Genomic DNA, 19,033 nt, shown 5'->3' on the forward strand with positions numbered 1-19,033 from the left:
ACCTCCAAAGATTGCCTAGTCCAACCCCACTGCTCAAGCAGGGTCACCTAGAGCATGTTACACAGGATGGCATCCAGGCGGGTTTTTAATATCTCCAGAGAAGGAGACTCCACAACCTCTCTGAGCATCCTGTTCCAGTGCTCTGTCACCCTTACCATGAAGAAGTTCTTCCTCATAAGGTGATGAAACCTCCTGTGGTTCAAACCTCCACTGGTTTCAGTCCTGTCAGTTCAGTGCAGCAGGTTCATATCTGTCACTGTATGACTATGTAGACAGTCATTGCCTTCTTATACCTGAGTCCTTTATTTTGGGAAGAATCTGCTGCCTTAGACTGAAGGTCTGTTCAAGAGTCATAGAAATAATATCTTCATGCCAAGAAAAAAGTCAGTTCTGTCAATATATCTGTTCCAAGACACAGCAATCATTATTCCAGAAATGCTTCACTGAGGCATGCCTGTTAGCTCTCTTCTTTTCCTTTTTTTTTTTTTTCCTTTTACTTCATTTATATTAAAAAGAATCCATGCATCTTAAATGAATTAGGTAAGTACATTCAAAATGAAATAGATTTACAATCCAAAAGTGATTTATATTTCATTACAGGTTGGAAGTTTGAAGAAATGAATATCATCAGGAACAAAGTATCAAGATCTGTCTCTGTACTATATTTTATTTATTTATTTATTTATTTATTTTTTGCATATCCTGACACTGTACCTCAAAGACTCCAGGAAATGAGGTCTGAACCTCCGACCATGATGTGTGTATTTTCCAGGTATCCATCCTGACAGGAAAGGCCTTGGTTAATTGAAGAACCCCGGGATGCTGAGGCTAGGAACTGCTGCACTGTGCCTCTGAAGGGGATGATTTCATGGTTATCTACATTGAAACACTGCTGTCCATCCAGCAGGCAACAGGGATGCTTTGTTATGTTAAGGCTTTGTCTGCTAAGACTGAATCTTTTCAGCAGCTCTGAATCATGAGAGTTCTTTGTCTGATACTTGCAGGGTACTGGAAACTCTGAGACCTCTGGTCTGTTCCCCAGGGTAATGCTGCATTCATTTTAGAAGAAGCTGGAATTTATTTCCCACTAATTTTTATCATTACCACCCTCTACACACACAAACACCGGTGTAGGTGTTAGACGCTTACAAATTGTGACCTGAATTTGAGGAGTGAAAGGACTGATAAGCATTTGATTCAGCCCTGTGATTGGTAAGGACTTACCTTGATCCTTGTTTTATAACACATCATTGCCAGAATCTTAACATTATGAAGCCAGTGTTTCACCTTCTTTGTGCCCCCTATTCCCTCTCAGACTCCAAAAGTTACTTACCCTGTGAACACAGTATTTTTTTTCTGTTGGTGGTGGTAGGTTTTGTTTGTTTTTGTTTTTAAGTTAGGAAATCCATCAAATGGATTTTGAAATGCTTTAAGAAAAAAGGTGCAGAAGAATTGCTTCTGACAGAACCAGACAAATCAATTAATTGATCTCTGGAAGCCAGGGATAATTTTATTTCCTACTCTATTAAGAAAAATCAGAACCAGTCAGCTAATTTCACTAGAGAAAATATCTGTCACCAGTTATTAAGTGGAACATGATGGAGAGAACTAGGACAGAAAACTTAAAAATGTGAGTTTTTTTGTTTTGGTTTGGTTTGGTTTTCTTTTCCCAGAAGTTGCATAACTTATTACTCAACCTTTACAAGTATGGCATCAAACATCACTGCAAATCCTTTGGTTCGACCAAAGAAAAGGTTCTTTCTTCCCCTACAGCAGTACCTACCACATTTAACATTTGATGTCTATAAATGTTATGTTTATGCTTCAGAAAAAGATAAATTTAATAACTGACCAAAGTGAACTAACTGTAACACATAATTTGCTCATGACAGTTTCTGTTACATATGCCAGACACATAAAACCATAACAAATATTTACAAAAGCTCCTGGTTCCTCTTGTATCAGAGCGTCTTTTCAATATTAATCACTCGTACAGGTTAAGAAACACTAGATTCAGATCCTAAAACAATGATCCAAATCTCACAAGGTAGAATTCAGTTAGATTAAGGAGTTTCAATTTCCCATGGAAGGAAGAGATGGCAACTGGCTCTGTGTGCTTACACAATGCAAAATAGATTCCAGAGCAATCAAAAATAGAACCAGAACAATTACATAAAGCCTAACATTTTAAAGCACTTTGACTCTGTGGCTTAAGGCCAGCAGACCATGTCCTTAATCAAGTTTGATTATTAACCATCACCGAACAGCTCCTGAAGGGCTGATTTTCCCGGGAATCTTTAACTCAATCTTGATGATTTATTCATGCTATCATTTGCATGGAGTGCTCTTGTCCAGTGGGCTTACTGTTGGCCCAGCCATGCTCTCTGTAAAAGACAAAGAATCACAGAATCATAGAATACACCAAGTTGGAAGGGACCCACAAGGATCATCGAGTCCAACTCCTGGCTCCACACAGAACCACATAAAAATCAGACCATGTGTCTGAGAGCGTTGTCCTCCATCAGACCATGTGTCTGAGAGCTGCTTGAACTCTGGCAGCTTGGTGCCATGATCTCTGCCCTTGGGAGCCTGCCCCAGTGCCCGACCACCTCTGGGTGCAGAACCTTTCCCTAACCCCCAGCCTGACCCTCCCCTGCCCCAGCTCCATGCCGTTCCCTCGGGTCCTGTCGCTGTCCCCAGAGAGCAGAGCTCAGCGCCTGCCCCTCCGCTCCCCTCGTGAGGGAGCTGCAGGCCGCCATGAGGCCTCCCCTCGGCCTGCTCTGCTCTAGGCCAAGTGTTAATAACCCAGTGACTTCAGCCACTCCTGAATGTCTTCCCCTCTAGATCCTTCACCGTCTTGCTTACCCTTCTTTGGACACTCTAGTAGTTTTACCTCTTTCTTGTATTGTGGTGCCCAAAACTGCACACAGTATTTGAGGTGAGGCCGCGCCAGCTCAGAGCAGAACGGGACAATCCCTTCCCTTGACCGGCTAGCAATGCCGTACCTGATGCACCCCAGGATACAGTTGGCCCTCCTGGCTCCCAGAACATACTTTTGGCTCATATTCAGCTTGCCATTAACCAGAAACTTCAGATCCCATTCTGCAGGGCTGCTCTCCAGCCTCTTGTCCCCTAGTCTGTATCTAGGATTATCCTGTCCCAGGTGCAGGATCTGGCACTTGCTTGTTAAATTTCACGCTATTGGTGATCACCCAGCCCTCTAGTTCGTCAAGATCTCTCCGCAAGGCCACTCTACCCTCAATAGAGTCAACCGCACCTGCTAATTTATTATCATCTGCAAACTTCCTCAGTATACCTTTTAGTCCTACACCCCAGTATTTTAAGAAAACATTGAAGAGAACTGGCCCTAAAATAGAGCCCTGGGGAATCCAGCCACCAGCCTGATGTAACCCTGTTTGCTATAACCCTTTGAGTCCAACACATCAGCCAATTGTTCACCCACTGTATTATGCATTTATCTAGCTGTATGCTGGACATTTTGTCCAGAAGAACACTGTGAGAAACAGTACTGAAAGCTTCAATGAAAAAAAAAAAAAAAAAAGAGCATATTGTGTTTCCACAGAAATTAAGATTCATTTCAGCTCCACAGCTATCCTGATGGACAACCTTTCACAAATCACCTTTCTAGCCTTCAGCGAGACAGGCCGATATTGACTTAATTTGCAAGGCACTCAGAGAAGAAAAACACTAGTTAAGTAGAAAGTTCCCATTATTATTACTTCTACCACCCTCTCATCTGGAGAGACTGTACGTCAATCCAAGATATCCCAGATGTCCACAGTGAATATATACAATGGCAGTAGGGAAAAAATAAAAATTGTGCCCAAGTTAAAATGAAATTTGGCAAACTCATTCACTCCTTTTCTTCATACTCTCATGCTGCAGTGCTATGGGCCACAGAGTAGATGAAGCCAACCAGAGGATATTGATTGGCAAATATGAGATGCAGAAAAGGGTTGTATTGGAAATGTGAAGAGTAAAACTATAGAAGGAAGCAAATAAGCAACGCAGGATACATAGAAAAAAAATACTATAAAAAAATTAATGCAGTATAACCTATAGTAGTGCATAGTACTATATGCAGTACTAACGCAGTGTAACCTATAGTACTATGTTTGGAATAATTAATCAGTAAAGCAGGGTAAGTGCCAGCAGGGAAAAAAAGTAAGGTAATTAGGGACTCATGAGTGTCCCTAATTAGAATATATTATCTGTGTTAGTGCTAGGTACTAGCACCAGAGATTTGATCTGACTGTCAAAGCCAAAGAAAGCATTTTATAGAAATTACTGAATGCCAGAGCAGGCCCATATGAAAAAAAAAAAAAAAAAAAGAAAAAAAAAAGAAAAAAAAAAAGAAAAAAAAAGACATTACTGAAGCCACATATGAGTGCAGATTTTCAGACATGAGGAGGATCAAATACATTACACTGACCACCAGAAGCCAAGTTAAAAATGTATAGCTAGGTTAGTCTTCTAAGGTAATGAGCATGATAGTACACAGGAGTCTTCTTTTATAACTCAGATAAAACAAACACCTCAAGCACAGAGCTTTTTTTTTTTTTTTAATATATACTTTTTTTTTCCCCTGTTAAATACGAGTACTTGTTATAGTCAGAATGCTTGAACAGAATGACAGATGCCAGCTGTTAAAATATAGACATGTTTCCTTCATTCACGTTCATGGCATCTTTACCACATAGTTCATCACAGTAAAAACAAATAATGAAAAGCCTATATCCAGATGGAAACAGCTTTAACTAATCCATCACAATACCTGAAACAATTCTGTAGTTTTGTTAGTAGAAATGAAGCTAGACAAATCATCTGTGAACTACCCCTATACAAAACTAAGGCATGAAAGAGAATATCTAGTGTGCTGTATATATCAGTCCTCCTAGATGAAAGAAAATAATATTCAACAAGACCCACTGTTGTCCATTCTTTTTACCCATCTGGGTCTTCTGGTCTCCTTAAAAAGTATTTCAGTACTATATCTTTTCCTCACAGAAAAAGAGCTGTGGGGTCCAACATGCAAGCAGAACAACAACTCATGTTTGGTTAGGCTTCTCCATTTAATAGCCACTGGGTTATTATAAAAGCTATCAGGAAGAGTGGTGCAGAAGAATAGGGGCAAAATTTTGAGTAAACCAGAATTCGTACATGTTCTTCTAACTTAAAGAGATGTGAAAATACAATGTGTCCATTAGAACTAGAACTTTAGACAAATTTGAATATTCATGTTCCTCTCTGAAATGGTGGAATTCATTTAAATTTCAGTAAAATAATTAAAAGAATATTCGTTGGATTTATTACCCTAAAATGAACATGTTTTCACTATAGTCCAATGCAGCTATCATTTGGCACAAAGACTCAACACCAGTCCAGAAACATTTAAAGCATCTATTGTGCTTATGTCTGAACAGAGCTTAAAATAATTTGGAGCATTACACTATTGTATTACCAAAACAAGTCAGTCACTCTGACTTTATTGTGAAAGTAATGTACATTGACCTTCCTTGACAGCAATGAAAACCTAATGACATCCTTCCCTGCCATGGAGATTGCATGAAATAAAACTACATTTGGCAGAAAACAATCTGTTGTGGATTTGAACTGTTTTCTGTAAACAACTCTTCTGTAATCAGCTGCAAATTAATGGAAACATCAACTCACCCTCTCTGGAAAAGGTCCACATTATGGAATTTGTGTAGCTCCACAGAAAACTCGACCGTTCCCTGGACCTCAGACATGATTTTTTCAGGTCATCACCTAAACAACACATATAAACAAGCATTATAAACATTTGAAGTATTTTGCTTAACAAATCCTCAACCATATTACTACATTTTGTTTGGCACTTGGGGTTCATGCAAAGCCCACTGAAATTGATTGGAATATTTCCAATGACTTCATTGAGCTCCATCTTCAGGAAGACTTGCTAAAAGCAAGATCAAAGCAGTAATTAAGAGAGGTAAAATGTTTAATAGGCCTGAGGACAGAATGATAATATTATGGAAAGTACAAGAAGAGGCAAAAAGTAAATAACATATTATGTGCAAGAATCTCAAAGCAAATTTTAATTAACTGTCTTACTACTCTTGTATGGGAAATTGATTTTTTCATCCCATTTTACCAAATGGCAGATATCCAGGGGCAGCACAGCTCATTTCTGTAAAACCACAGGCCAAAAAGACAAAACCCTGAGACAGATGAGAGTAGAATTCAGAATTCTCGTGCTTTTGAACCTTTCTGTGACTTAACTAAAGGCCTGGAAGGGAAGTTTCTGAGGGAATATGAATAATTTAAAGAATAATGAATGGAAGAGATTCTTCTAAGGAAAACGCTGACAATCAAAGGATCTAATAGGCCACAACACCCAGATCAAGATTTTGAAGCATTACAACCATTTACAGATTATATATTTATATATATATATACACACACACAGTTCATTGAATCACAGAATAATTCAGGTTGGAAGGGACCTCAGGAGGACATACCTTACTCAAGGAAGCTTTGCAAGAGTAAGTTTCCAAACCGTCACTATTTAATATACTAGTGTAAACCCTTGACATTTCCTTAATTGCAGCAGAGCCAAGCAAAGGGTTTTTAGAGCTTTTAGAGAGATTTTACAATTTCCATTTACCCTTTCCTCCTTTTCTCCCTGAAAGTCTTCTTTTGGCAAGCTGCAAGCTGTAAGCTGTCTGGAAATTGTCTATGGCATCATTGACAAGACAGCCATCAGATTTGCTTAATTAGCACAGTTCAGAAGCACCATTTGATAGCTTTTTCACAGCAGCCAAGTGCAATCTCTGAGGATGACCCATGTTATGACTATTAATAATTCCCCTATCAGAGACACTTGGGTCTCTAAGGGGACATTGAGCTCAGATTGCAAATGGGAGAATTTCTCCATACATGCTAACCTGTAATTTCCATGGCACTCAAAGATTTGACCATTGTCTACAATGAAACAGGAATGAGGAGTTTGATGCATGAAGGTCTGAGATAAGCGTTAAGCTGTAGCTTTCTGATAAGTCTCTGTGCTGAATCCTGACTAGTAATTTTCCAACTGACTGGCTTATTACACTGATTATTTTAAACCATGTTTTCTTTCTGGTTGTCCTTTCAAACACTACCAGTTTCAAAAATAGCTATTCCAGAGTTAAAATGTTGTTGTTTTTACATCCACCCTCCTCAAAATCAAACATTAAAGATGTTGGCTCTCGAATGACAAGAATGGGACACAGGATGTATGCAATATTTGTAATATATGTCTATAGCTGCTAAGCTACTCATCTGATATACCTCCAAGGTAAGAAATTCTACAGCTTAGTGCCAGGGTATGATTTTGGAGCAGTGAAGGTAAACTCTTTTAAGCTCTTCTAAAAAGTGAAAGTAAAATGCTATCATTTGGCCAAATACATGTAATTTTTAGCCTGCGTATTTATTTTTTTTCTATTTAAACAGGCATGAGACTAATCCTTTCTGGCTTTGCCTTTCTGCACAGCCTGAAGGAATTGTACACTGTTTATAGGGCATGTATATCACATATTCGCCTGGTAATGTGTGTGATAGTCTTGTCTGAGCATATAGCATCAAAGCAAGGCAGACTGTGTGGGGGATGAGAAAATCACACAACACCAAGTGATACTCTGACAAGGTATTCTGCCTTGAGAAGAGTGCTAATTGGAAGAATTACCTATGGATAAATCTGCATATTGTGCTCAGACATATCTCCCTAGACCAAAAGCTCAGGATCAAAGGAAACTGTGTGCTTTTGAAGACACCAATTTAAAGAGAAGTGTGAATGGATGGCCAGACAGTTCAGACCAGGACCAATATTTTCAAAGACAGAAAGAATGGCATGAGGCTAAGGTTAGCTAGGATGACTGAAAAATTAAAGATTAAATACACGGAAATACACATGCAGGTCTTCACTATATTTACTTTTTATTTTGCATGCTTTGTACCTTTTCAAAGCAAATATTGAAAAATTATCCCTGGACAAAAAAAAAAATAGTTTCTGTAGCTTAATTACCCTTACAAATCACCAGAATGAAAGGGGAAATAGCTGCCACACCATGTTAGACATCCATCCACTCCACAGAAAAAAAAAAAAAGAGAGGCTCTGAGCATATAAATCTACATCTGAAGGCTAGAGGGACTAGCCAGGCCTGGCACCTCAGGACACATCTGACAATCACTAGAAGTGGTCTCTGGCACACCTGCTCATCGTGACACTTAGCCAGGTTCAAAGAAAAATTGCTCAGAGCCATTGGTAGCATGCTTCAATGAAAAAGCTACAAAATAAGACAAAACAGCTGCTGGAATCCCAGATGGAGAAAACACAAGTGCTTCAAATGATGCACCGAGTTTTCACTGCTGTACCACGTTGCTCTTTAAAAGAAGCTGATCACAGCCCTTCAGAATCCAGGGCATGTGAAAGACCTCTGACTACCCCTTACTCACTGATCTCCATGGGGAATAACCTCGGGCTATAAATAGAGGAGTAGATGGTAAAAATAATACTGAAGTGAAAGCATTGAAAACACAATAGGGACTGTTGCCAGAACCAAAGTATCATCAATTTAATAATAAGCAGTTTAAACCAAAATGCAGAGGTGATTCTTGGTAAGGCTTTAGTACATTGGTTCTTCTAAAATACCAATTTTTTTAAGTTAAACCCTCTGTATTTTCCACAAGAGGACTGAAGAAGACACAAGTAAGTCCCTATAGGAAGCCAGAAAAAAACTACATGGGAAGTGTTTTGGCCATATGCTTGTGTAAAAGTAGTGCCTATGATCAGTTTTGTCACTTCCAAAGCAATGTATTGCTTTGTAAGGCACTGCCATCATCACTGGTTGCACTGTGCTGTCCTACAGGCACTGATTTTATCAGTCAGGTCACCACTTTGAAAGTCTGTCCTTCCAACAAGAGCTGGTGTCCTAGCAAAAGACAATCAATTCCATTTATCATTTTACTTGTAGCAAGGAGACACTGAAAATCAGAATCCTTTATATAAATAAAGCCCTATAAAAATCTATATATTTAAAGATTGGAGCATTCTTTTAAAGGAAGACTTGATTTTATACTCTCCATTTCATTGTCTTCTGTAGAGATAACTTCTGGATTGGAGATTTTTCAGCATATGATACTGGTTAAGCTACAATGGCTTTATTTATCTTTATCCTCCATTGCTCTCAGCAATCTTTTTGACTCATAGTGGCTGTGCTAATGACGTTTTAGAGATAGTCAACTGACCGAGCCCTCTGACAGCAGGTGGGTATTGGTTATGTACCACACACACTCAATTGTTACACATCGTGAAGCTAAAAAGGAGTCTGAAAATTACCTGCTGAGGCAGCAATCAGCATCAACCCTACCAAAGGGAGGAGAGAAAGGCGAGACAGGGACAGGGCTGGGTGGAAATAAGGACAGGACACTGCATACTCTGACAGTCTGTGAACTTTCTAGCATTTGTGCAATTACCTCTGAATGAAAAATAAACCAGACATTTATTTACTGCTTTCACAATTCTTGTCCCTCTCTGTCACATAAGCCAGAGGGGGGAAAAAAAAAAAAAAAAAAGGAAAAAGAAAAAAAAAAGAAAAAAAAAACAAAAACAAAAACAGGAAAAAAAAACACACACACACGCTAAGGACAAAAGAACAAAACACCATGTGATAAAGGGCAATGACTCATAAACCTAGAAAGATTCATTTAGGAGAATAAAGCCAGCTCTCAGGAAACACAGCACATACTATCTCCAGGATAGAACCGTTTTCCTTACTGCCTCTAAAGCATAAAGCATCTTTTACTTTATTGTGATTTTTTTCAGAAACTGGTATTTGTTGCTACCTGTGCATTCTCTGTCTCTCTCTCTCTCTTTCACACTTTTTTTTTTTAAAGAGTTCCTTGATCAAATGTTTAGACTATAGTCATAAACCCACAGTAAGATAACATTATTCTCCTCTCCACAAATGCCTTCTGTAAAAATCTAAGTAAGGGACAAAGTAACTCAGGAAAAGGAAGATTATAAACACAATCTCATTACAAGTAAGCTCTGAGACTAAAGCAGCAGGAGAAGTTCACACTAGACCAAGTCTCTCTGTTTCATTTTTGTTTAATTAAATTGTTCCATTGTTCACCTTCATGCAGCTGAAAAGGATCCCGGTTCTTAAGGCAACAATTGCATCTCAGTAGCCTCTTCTGAGCCTACATGAATTGCTTGAGTCAAAGCAGTCACAAGTGTCAGTAAAACCTTTCACTATGGCGTTGTCAGCAAGTGTTCTCCAGTTCACAGTACCCATTGCTTTTTTCTGCCAGAACATCAGTGAAATGGCAGAGATGACCTTTAGCAAAACAATGATTTCAAAAGGTAACACCTCATTTTGTTAAAATAAACAGAGCTGGCAATTCTCTTCCAAGATTGTGTGTGATAGCAAGATATCTCCTTTAGACTTTTCAAAAGAACCAATCTAAATACAATATGAAAATATAGCAGGAAATGACAAGGCTTGTTTACCAAAGCTATTAAATAATTACAATACTTCATATTTTAGCCCCGTACATTTTGAGGGGGGGGAGTAAGAGAGCAGCATGGTGGAGCTTATCTAGCCATAAGTATGAAACCACCATACTTGGTCCAAATCACTGACATAATAGGAACTAGGACCTGATGAGTATTATATTTTTTAGACTAGTTAGGATAAAGGTGGCCTTCTTTTTCATTCAGGATGTTTCTTATTTTCATTAAACAATTTGTTTTGTTTCCCCAACACTACTGAGGCTAAATAATTACTGGAATGTGAAGTTTTTGCTCAACTTTTTATAAAACTTCGTTCCTGGCACATGACTGTCAACCCTGGGACAACCGTTGACGGTTATGGTTTTACATCAGAAAAATGATTCAAGCATGAGTTTATGCCCCTCTGACATCTTGAATTAGTAAAATTCATTTTACTATAACACAGTCAACAAGATAGAACATTTACCCTAGGTAAAGGGAGGCCAATGAAACATGTGAGCCCTCAAGAGATGCCTTTTGCCACAGCTTTAACAGTAACAAAAAAGTGCTGCCTGGTACCCAGTCTCCCACATTCATGCACAAACACTGCAACAGATTGATAAAACATCCACACTGAATGAGATGCAGACGGTGTCTTACTCAATATATGGCCTCACTCAACAATATGTTATTAAGTTGAAAGTGAAGAATATATGCAATAAAATCTGCATAGATGATGCATATACCCAATTTAGAACCCAACCATAATGCTCATTAATTTGTTCTCTAACACACTTACAAAAACCAAAACTTTTGGGTCACTGCCTGTTTGTGATTTTTTTTTCTGTTTATTTTGGTATGTATTATCATTTAGGACTCTGATGTCAAGTCTCCCTCAGAAAACATGTTATTCTCATCCATGAGAAACATTCTAATGCTCTGTTTAGACATGGAACTATCAGGATTTACTTTGTAAGATTGCCAGTTTTTACAATGATCTAACATTAACTAGAATAGCTTACAGAATGAGATAGTATCACAGCACAAACCAGCAATAATCCCTTGCAGCTATTTTACCAAGGTTTTTAGTTTTCCAGTCTATTGTAATCCTTTGAATTGTTTTCTTCAATATGTCAGCAAAAGCAGAGATTTGTGTTACAGGTAAAAACAAATGCAAGGCACATGGTGTGTTAACCAAGCAAAGCCATTAAACATATTTTTTTTTCACCACATAAGCATTTAGTCTGGTTCAAAATGTTAAAGACTAATTTGTTTTTATGTTGCAGAGAGCTAACTTAGTTTGGATGCAAGCCCTGAAAATAATATTCCAATGTTAAAAAAAAATACATATACCAAGTTTGCTGTTTAATATTCTTGGGAAAATCAATATCCACAATTTTGTCAGATGCATTAGACATATGTTCATAAACAGTGCAACATCATGAATCACTTTTGCCGAGGTTCGTTGATTTCTACCACCAAAATGTTATGAGTTAGAGGCGCAGAAGACAGATAATAAATGATCCTTAAAAAATGACTCACAACCCAAAGAGTATTCAAAGGGGAGCAAATAAGAAAGGAGCCGTTTTATTTATGTTTGTTTAGTTGCTGTTTTTTCACTTGCAAGCTCTGCTATGTCTTTTGCCAGCTGGAATTCACAGAGTAGCAGTGGTACCTAGTTCATTGGCTCACATTGAAGAGCAGGGTAAAATACTTGTTCAACCTTTAGCAACATAATTAGAGTATTATGAAGAAAAACCAGCTGCATCTCATAGTCAAGAACCTTCACTCTGTATCAATAACTTCAAATATATGGGTCACATAGTCATGGGTAAAAACAGGGTGTAGCCCAAGGATCCAAAGGGAGTCACTTAGGAAAACAAGCCAACAACTCACTTCAATTTCTCTTATGTTTTTCCTGTGTGACCAATCCACACTGGAGAATTTCAATCCACGAGGGAGAATTAGTACAGGTCAGCAAACTCATGAAGGCTGAAAAGCAATGGTCTAGATTACACCCTTCATAGATTGTTCATTTCAAGGGTGTTTAGATGGAGGAATAAATCTACTAGGGAAAAACAAAAATACCAGGTTGTGCCAGAGGATTTGTGCGGCAGAACTGAACCAGGGCCAGAATAAATGTCAGGTGCCAGTAGGCTGCTCTTATGAGATATAAAGCTTTTGAGCTATTAGACAGGATTAAATGTGAACACAGCTGTGCAAATTTAGGTCAGATCACTCGACAAAAAGAATGAAGATCAACCTCGATTTGTCCTCTGTAAGCACGTGTCTGTCAGGACACCAGATCTGAGTTCAGCTCAGCACAAATCACTATCTGCTTACACAGTTAATAATAACCTGCTGTTGGTATTGTGCACAAAATGAAACAGCAGGGAAAATTCAGGCAACAGAGCAGCGAGAGCAAAACAGAAGGAAAAAGGAGATAATAAAAACTTTCACCTGGACTAGCTTCCCACTGCTGCATAATCCTGTCCTCACCATACCTCTCCTACCTCTTCCTTCCCCACCTTGTATCTCTTCTTTGCGACTTCCAAAAGAAAAAGGGTTTTTAAAGCTTCAGGCACAACTCAGAGCCCTGAATCCAAACTCCTAAGAACATCATCATCATCAATCTTCAGCAGTTACCACCGTTCACCTGAATCTTTTTTCTTTTTCATTTTTTTCCACCCCAGAATTCCTTTTGTGCCTTTTAGAACCATAAAATACAAGAAAAAGCAGTTAGTTATTTGAAGCCTGATTAGGACACTTAGGCACTTACCCATCATTCTCATGCTTGAGTATGGTCCTCTACTTAATAAAAGGGGCTACATTCTTCTCAGTCTGAGTTCTTTTATTGGTTTAAACAGGAAATTAGAACTCTTTCAGACACAGACCATATATTATTCTCCTGTACTTGTGAAACAGCCAAAAAGGATTTATTTATTTTTAAGTTCTACTCAAGTTCATACGTGACTGTTCTCCAAACTGTATGGGCATAGGTCTATACCAAGTCCTTGGGAGTATATCAGGATGTTCGACCTCATTCAAATCTTAGCAACACCTACAGGACAGATCTGTCTGTCTTCTAAAGAGGCCACATCTGGGCAGGACAAACAAGCTGACTGAGATTCTCCTTGGAAAAAAATCCATAATCATGTGCTATAGGGCAGGAAAGGTGATGTAAGGAGCTGGATGAGAAGCATCCTCTTGTTGAGCTATTGAGCCATGTGGCTGCCTGATGCATGAGTCAAGGAGTTATCTTGAGGACAAACTGTTATGTCAATAGAGCTATTTCCAAAGAATCCAAGTACGTAACAGAGCTTCTTGAATGTCACCACAATGCTACTGACAGTCTTGTATGGAAAGGCTAATGAATTATGTGTTCCTTGGCACTGTTCTGACTGCATTTCCATTTCTGGTCATGAAAAAAATTCATGGTACTGTCTAAATGAGCTGTAAACTCAGTTGTCCTTGTCAGATTTTAGGTGCTTATATTGTATTTTACCTTACCAAAATCACCCTAGAGTTTCACTTGGAAAGTTATTGTCCCCTTCATATGTTCTGAGGACATCTAAGTAAGATATAAGAGCAAGTAATTCCTCTGCAGACTGAAAAGGAAAGACTCATTGCAGGAAGGGTGGAGCTGAATAAGACAGCCTGGTCTGCTCCCTGCATAGCAACTAGTCCCACTAAGAAAAGGGGATGAGTGATAGCAGTAGAAGGCTCTCTTCTGAGAGGTACAGAGGCACCCATCTGCTGACCCAATCCGCTCTCGAGAGAAGCCTGCTGCTTACCAGGGACTCTTATCAGGGATGTCACCAAGAAACTGCCAGGCCTTGTGCAGCTTAAGGACTATTATCCACTGCTGCTGTTTCATGTGGGGACCAATGATGCAGCCAGGAGCAGTCTAAGGGGGTTCAAGAAGGATTATACAGAGACCTGAGAGCAGCAGTAAAGACTCAGGAGTGCAGGTATTTTTTTCATCAATCCTCCTGGTCAAAGGGAAGGGGATAAAAAGGGCCAGTTGAAGCTGGAAAGTCAACAAATGGTTACAGGACTGGTGCCACAGAGAGGGGTTCCGCTATTTAGACATTCTCACCAACACAGAGGCTGAGCTAATCAATGACTTTTTTGCCTCAGTCTTCACCAGCAACAGCTCTAGCCGCATAGCTCGGGCCCCAGGAGGCAAAGGCTCTCATTTTTAAAATGAGAGAAAAGGAAGGCCCAGGGAACTACAGGCCGGTCAGTCTCACCTCTGTGCCAAGCAAGGTCATGGAGCAGATCATCCTGGGAACTCTGCAAAGGCACATAGAAAGTAAGGACATGGTTAGTGACAGCCAACATGGCTTCACTGAGGGCAGATCAGCCTGATGAACCTGGTGGCCTTCTACAATGGAGTTACAGCATTGTTGGATGGGGGAAGAGAAACTGACATCATCTGCCTGGACCTGTGCAAAGCATTTGACACTGTCCCCCATGATATCCTTGTCTCTAAGTTGAAGAGACATGGATTTGATGGATGGACCACTCATTGGGTAAGTAATTGGCTGGAGGGTCGCACTCAAAGAGTTGTGGTCAACAGCTCAATGTCCAGGTGGAGATCAGTGATGAGTGTTGTTCCGCAGGGGTCAGTACTGGGACCGGCACTATTTAACAGCTTTGCCAGTGACATGGACGGTGGGACTGAGTGCACCCTCAGCAAGTTTGATGATGACACCAAGCTGTGTGGTGAAGTCGACATGCTGCAGGGAAGGGATGCCATCCAGAGAGACCTTGACAGGCTGGAGAGGTGGGCCTGTGCAAACCTCATGAGGTTCAACAAGACCAAGTAAGTGCAAGGTCCTTGCACCTGGGTCAGGGCAATCCCAAGCACAAAAACAAGCTGGGCAGAGAATGGTTTGAGAGTAGCCCTGATGAGAAGGACTTGGGGGTGGTGGTTGATGAGAAGCTCAGCATGAGCTGCCAATATGTGCTTGCAGCCCAGAAAGCCACCCATATCCTGGGCTGCATCAAAAGCAGTGTGGCCAACATATCAAGGAAGATGATTGTCCCCTTCTACTCTGCTCCACCTGGAGCACTGCATTCATCTCTGGGGCCACCAGCACAAGAAGGACATGGACATATTAGAACGAGTCCAGAGGAGGGCCACAAATATGCTTAGAGGGCTGGAGCACCTCTCCTGCGAAGACAGGCTGAGGGAGTTGGGGTTGTTTAGCCTGGAGAAGAGAAGGATCCGGGGAGACCTTAGCAGCCTTCCAGTGCCTAAAGGGGGCTACAGGAAAGCTGGGGAGGGACTCTGTGTCAGGAAGGTGAGTGATAGAACAAGGGGTAACGGCTTTAAACTAAAAGAGGGTAGATTTAGATTAGATATAAGGAAGAAATTCTTTCCTCAGAGGGTGGTGAGGCCCTGGCACAGGCTGCCCAGAGAAGCTGTGGATGCCCCATCCCTGGAGGTGCTCAAGGCCAGGCTGGATGGGCTTTGGGCAACCTGGTCTGGTGGGAGATGTCCCTGCCCATGGCAGGGGGTTGGAACTACATGATCTTTAAGGTCCCTTCCTACCCAAAGCATTCCACAGTTCTATGATTCCAAATAATTTACACTCATCACAGAAATTATCCTTGTTTGTGAAGGCTGTTAAGCAAAGATGTTTGTCCATGAGCTTCATCTCACTAACTAGAAATTCCTTCATACGTATGAGGTGTTTAGAGTCGCTCTACAGTCAATAGAGGTCTGGCAAATGCAGTCAACAACATTCATGTGACCATCAACACCTTATTCTGTGCTGACCATAAAAAGGGAGCTAAAACTGACTTGCTCAGGTGTAGCCTTGTGATCCAAATCCACATCTAGTCAGATGAATGTCATTCATAGCGAGATTGCACATACAATAAGAACAGGATTTTGAATATCTATAGAATCACATGTGAAAAGGGTGAGAAAAGCAAAATGTATGAATCTGTATAGATACACTAATAGCATGTATTTAAAAAGAGGGAGATAAAGGATGCCAAGAAAGAAGAGGGGTCTCTGTGCTGGTAAATCTATAGGTATTTGAAAAGTCAGGTTCTCATAAAGCCTGTTTTTATGTCTTGATTGCTTGGTCTAAGGTCTGATCAAATAAAGGCTCTTAACACAACCTTTTTTATTTAATTAACTTCTCTGAAATTACTAACAAAGTAAACATTGACACCTGTCTTGAGGTTTCCCATAGAATCAGAGGAATTATTGATGCTCATAAGGATCTGTTGAATTGCATATTTGCATTGCTGGACCAAAAGACGACAGCACAGCAGGCAGTGTCATGGTCTCACACACTGAGCAAGACAAAAGCATTGAAAGGTTGGCAAGCAGTTGCGGATCAGATTGTTGCCACCAAAAATGCTCACAGGCTGGGACAGTGGTGGGAGAAGATAAGGGTGGTGGAGGGAGAATTGGACAGAGAGGGACCATCGGAGGAACATCAGAAGAACTATGGTCCTGGTACAGCTGCGAGAGGGAATACTTTCAGTACAGAAATTAGTACAGCATGATGTTTTACTTTCAGCCTCACAAATAAATAAATAAATGCCTTTTTTATAGCCATCTGCAGTTTTAAAATATTCAACAGATTTCATGAGAACTTTGAAACGTGTATTCCAAAGGACATTCACCGCTATAGAAATAAAAATCTGTAGGCCAGTTTCCATCACAATAGTTCTTTGGACAGGCAGTAACTATTAAACTGGAATGTGGTAGAGGAGGAACAGGTGCTGGTTTAGAGCATCATGATATAAATATATGCAATAAAATATGCAGAGCCATAATCAGAATGTTGACTTGTTTTAAGTGCTTGGGGCCATGTTGATATAAATAACTGCACCAGGTTTTGCTGTAGAGCAAGAGCTAAATTAAGTGGTTTACAAACAGAGGAAAAGGTTGATTTATTTGTCACGGCACTACTTGATCTCTGACAAAGAAGAAAAGGGCCAAGTGAGCCACTGCTATACATGGGACTAACAAAACAGGGCCTGAAACACAGCCGTCGAATAAGCTGCTTACTAAGCTAGTAGAGTCTATCAAAACAACAGGAAAACCCTTTATTTCTCAAATTCAGGCCAGCATCTTGGTAAACTTCACCAGAAGGATGGCTCTGCACAGCTAGGCTGTAATTTTTCCTGGAGACCTTGGCTCTTATTCCAGCCTCTCAGTGTAGCTGTCCCTCAAGCTTTGCCTGACAAATCTTCTGTCGCACCGTAAACACATTGCTCAGTCATCTCATGGAGCTAATGACCCTTCTTAAATCCATAAGGGTTTGTAAGACGGATGCTGAGCTCTTGAGTTTCAATTGGAGAAGGAGCTGGATTTCCCTTTGAAGAGCTAGGGCCACTGGCAACCCATCACATGGTGTGAATCAGTTAATTCTCCAAAGCATCTAAGTGTTGTGTTCGTAAGTTGTTGTCCTTAACACACTTACTTGAGTGGGTGCACAGTGAACAGTGCCTGAAGAGGAAGGAGATAACAAGATAAAGCTAACCAACTCTAGGCTGTTAATTTCCCTGAAATCCTCTCTTCCTGTGCCCAATTACTTTTAGACAAGGAAGTTGCAGGGGGGAACACAGACAGAGAGATTTCTAGAAGAGCAGCAATTGATCTGCCAGTACCTCCATCCTGCCATGCCCCCCTGGTGTCACTTGAAGTTCTGCTTTCCTTGCAATACAAAGGGGAAATTAAAATTGCAGCTGCTCGGCAATACTCATTTGTGACCAAGGAATGAACTGTCCTGAAGGGAAGAAGGTCAAACTGGAAAATGGGTTAAACTGGCTGTGAGCAGGAAGGCCAGAGGCAGAAAGACTTCATGTAAGCAGTCAAGTTTCCCTTGCTGATGAGGAAAGAAAGGCTTCAGCACTGTCATGCAGCAATCCTGGAATGCAAGTGCTCAGGAGCCACCTTTGTTGAGCAGAACTGGTGCTGGGGCATGAACCAAAAACTGGGCTGAGGTGCCTGATACTGATGCTCACAGAACTGGTGAAGGTGCAAGTGGAGGAACTGGGCAGCAACATATCTTGACAGCCTCCCTGTAGATCTGCTTGTGGTGGTGGGACTCTGTCCAATGCATTGTTCATTTCATCTTTTTATATTTAAGCACGAACGCGTGTTTAACTCGCCTCAAGGGGTACAATAAAAATTCCCCAACAATTGATTAAGTGTGAGCAGACTCGGTGCCCATGGCATGCTGCAGATGTACATAAACCAGCAATAAACTGCACGTTTCTGATGCAGATAGCAGTCTGGTGATAGCAGCATGGCATGCAGAGCAGGAAAACGCGCTCTTTTTCTGCAGTGTTTTTTTCAGCCTTTAATGAACTACATACTGCCACAATTTACATTGGCACCAGTGTCCAAATGAGCTGGTTTCAAACAATCAAGGCCCTATACACTGAAATTATAGGGACTGCCATTCAGACATAGTCCTCAGCTTGCAAGGGTCTTAGCAGATGGCAGCAGGAGATGCTTCTTGCCAA

General features: G+C 40.5%; 1 protein-coding gene across 6 annotated transcripts in view; it reads right to left on the reverse strand.

Annotated features, from left to right (window-relative positions):
- The window catches only part of FAM135B (family with sequence similarity 135 member B), a 204,799-nt gene that overhangs the window by 137,048 nt on the left and 48,718 nt on the right, over positions 1-19,033 (reverse strand). For all 6 annotated transcript variants that reach the window (XR_010828841.1, XM_066990771.1, XM_066990767.1 and 3 more), the window contains one exon: positions 5,695-5,790. Coding sequence is in view for 5 of the 6 variants with exons in the window: in XM_066990771.1 (XP_066846872.1) it covers positions 5,695-5,771 (77 nt within the window). In the remaining variant the exon portion in view is untranslated. The remainder of the gene's footprint in view (positions 1-5,694; positions 5,791-19,033) is intronic.

This window comes from Anser cygnoides, chromosome 2, assembly GCF_040182565.1.
Source record: "Anser cygnoides isolate HZ-2024a breed goose chromosome 2, Taihu_goose_T2T_genome, whole genome shotgun sequence".
Taxonomy (NCBI): domain Eukaryota; kingdom Metazoa; phylum Chordata; class Aves; order Anseriformes; family Anatidae; genus Anser; species Anser cygnoides.